General features: G+C 58.7%; 1 protein-coding gene across 1 annotated transcript in view; it reads left to right on the forward strand.

Annotated features, from left to right (window-relative positions):
- Positions 1 to 14: 14 nt before the first annotated feature.
- The window catches only part of LOC103625069 (zinc finger protein 3 homolog), a gene marked incomplete at its 3' end in the record, with an annotated part of 10,136 nt that continues 8,948 nt past the window's right edge, over positions 15 to 1,202 (forward strand). The window contains exon 1 of the mRNA XM_017726828.1: positions 15 to 757. Coding sequence (XP_017582317.1) covers positions 559 to 757 — 199 coding nt within the window. The remainder of the gene's footprint in view (positions 758 to 1,202) is intronic.

Consider the following 1,202-nt stretch of genomic DNA (forward strand, 5'->3'; position numbering starts at 1 on the left):
GGGGGGGGCTGGGGGCGGCAGGGGCGGCATGGCCGGGAAAGGGGCTCCGGGGTCCCGGGGCCCGGAGGTGGCTGCTCCCAGTAGGAGCCCAGTCAGTCCCAGTATGATCCTGGTCACTTCCCCTCCCTCCCTGCATGATCCCTGTTGCTCCCAGTAGGAGCCCAGTCACTCCCCATCACTCTGTTATGATCCCATTTTCCCCCAGCACGGTCCCAGTTGCTCCCAGTTCCTCCTCCAGCTTTTGTCCAGTGTGTTCCCAGTTCTCCCAGTTGCCCCTAGCATAGTCCCAGTATGAAGGCAGTCGTTCTCAACAAGGCCCCAGTCAGTTCCACTTGCCCCCAGTTGCCTCAAGCTTGGTCCCAGTTGCCCCCAGCACATTCCCAGTTGCTCCCAGTGTGGTTGCAGTCCCCACCCAAATGGTCTCAGGCACTCCCAGTATATCCCAGTTATTCTGAACATTCTTGTAGTCATTCCCAGGCACTCCCAGTTACCTCAGCATGGTTCAGTTGCCCCCAGTATCATCCCAGTCACTCCCAGTAGATCCCAGTTGTCACCAGCATGCCCCCTTGTGGCGTTTCTGTTGTCTGGTGTCATGTCACGAGCTTCCCCAAAGCGCCTCCAAGAAAGCCTCTCGGTGCAGCCGGCACATTGCACACAGCCACGGATCGCCAGCGAAACAGTCCGGGGATGAAGGAGCAAGAAGAGTTTTCGCAGAAGGGTTTGCAGGAGAGCTTTAATGCATCCGCACTCGTGCAAGGTCTCAGAGAAGTCCCGGGGCAGAGCAGTGGGGGGCCCAGGGTAAAGGAACTCATTGGGAAACTCTGAGGGGGTATCAGGTAACCAGGGCTGTGGCGGCCAAGGGAGCCAAGGAGGGGAGCAGAACTGGGGTACCTGAAGAGAACAGAACAAAGCATTCTGGGGAAGTTTTTCAGTCCCCATGAGCTGGAAAGGGACCGAGGACTTATCCCACCGTAGGACTCCTTTGGTTCCTTGTCCAGCAGGCCCACCGGCCTCCACACACCCTGCCATTCCCAGTTGCTCCCAGTTCCTCCCAGCGTGTGCACAGGTGGCTCCCAGCATGGGCCTGGCAGCTCCCAGTAACCCCCAGCCAGGGTCCAATCACACCCACTATAAACCCAGTGTGATTGTAGCCACTCCCAGTATGACCCCAGTCACTCCCAGTCACTCCCAGTATGCAGCGA

Source organism: Corvus brachyrhynchos, unplaced genomic scaffold (genome assembly GCF_000691975.1).
Source record: "Corvus brachyrhynchos isolate BGI_N302 unplaced genomic scaffold, ASM69197v1 scaffold1882, whole genome shotgun sequence".
Lineage (NCBI taxonomy): Eukaryota > Metazoa > Chordata > Aves > Passeriformes > Corvidae > Corvus > Corvus brachyrhynchos.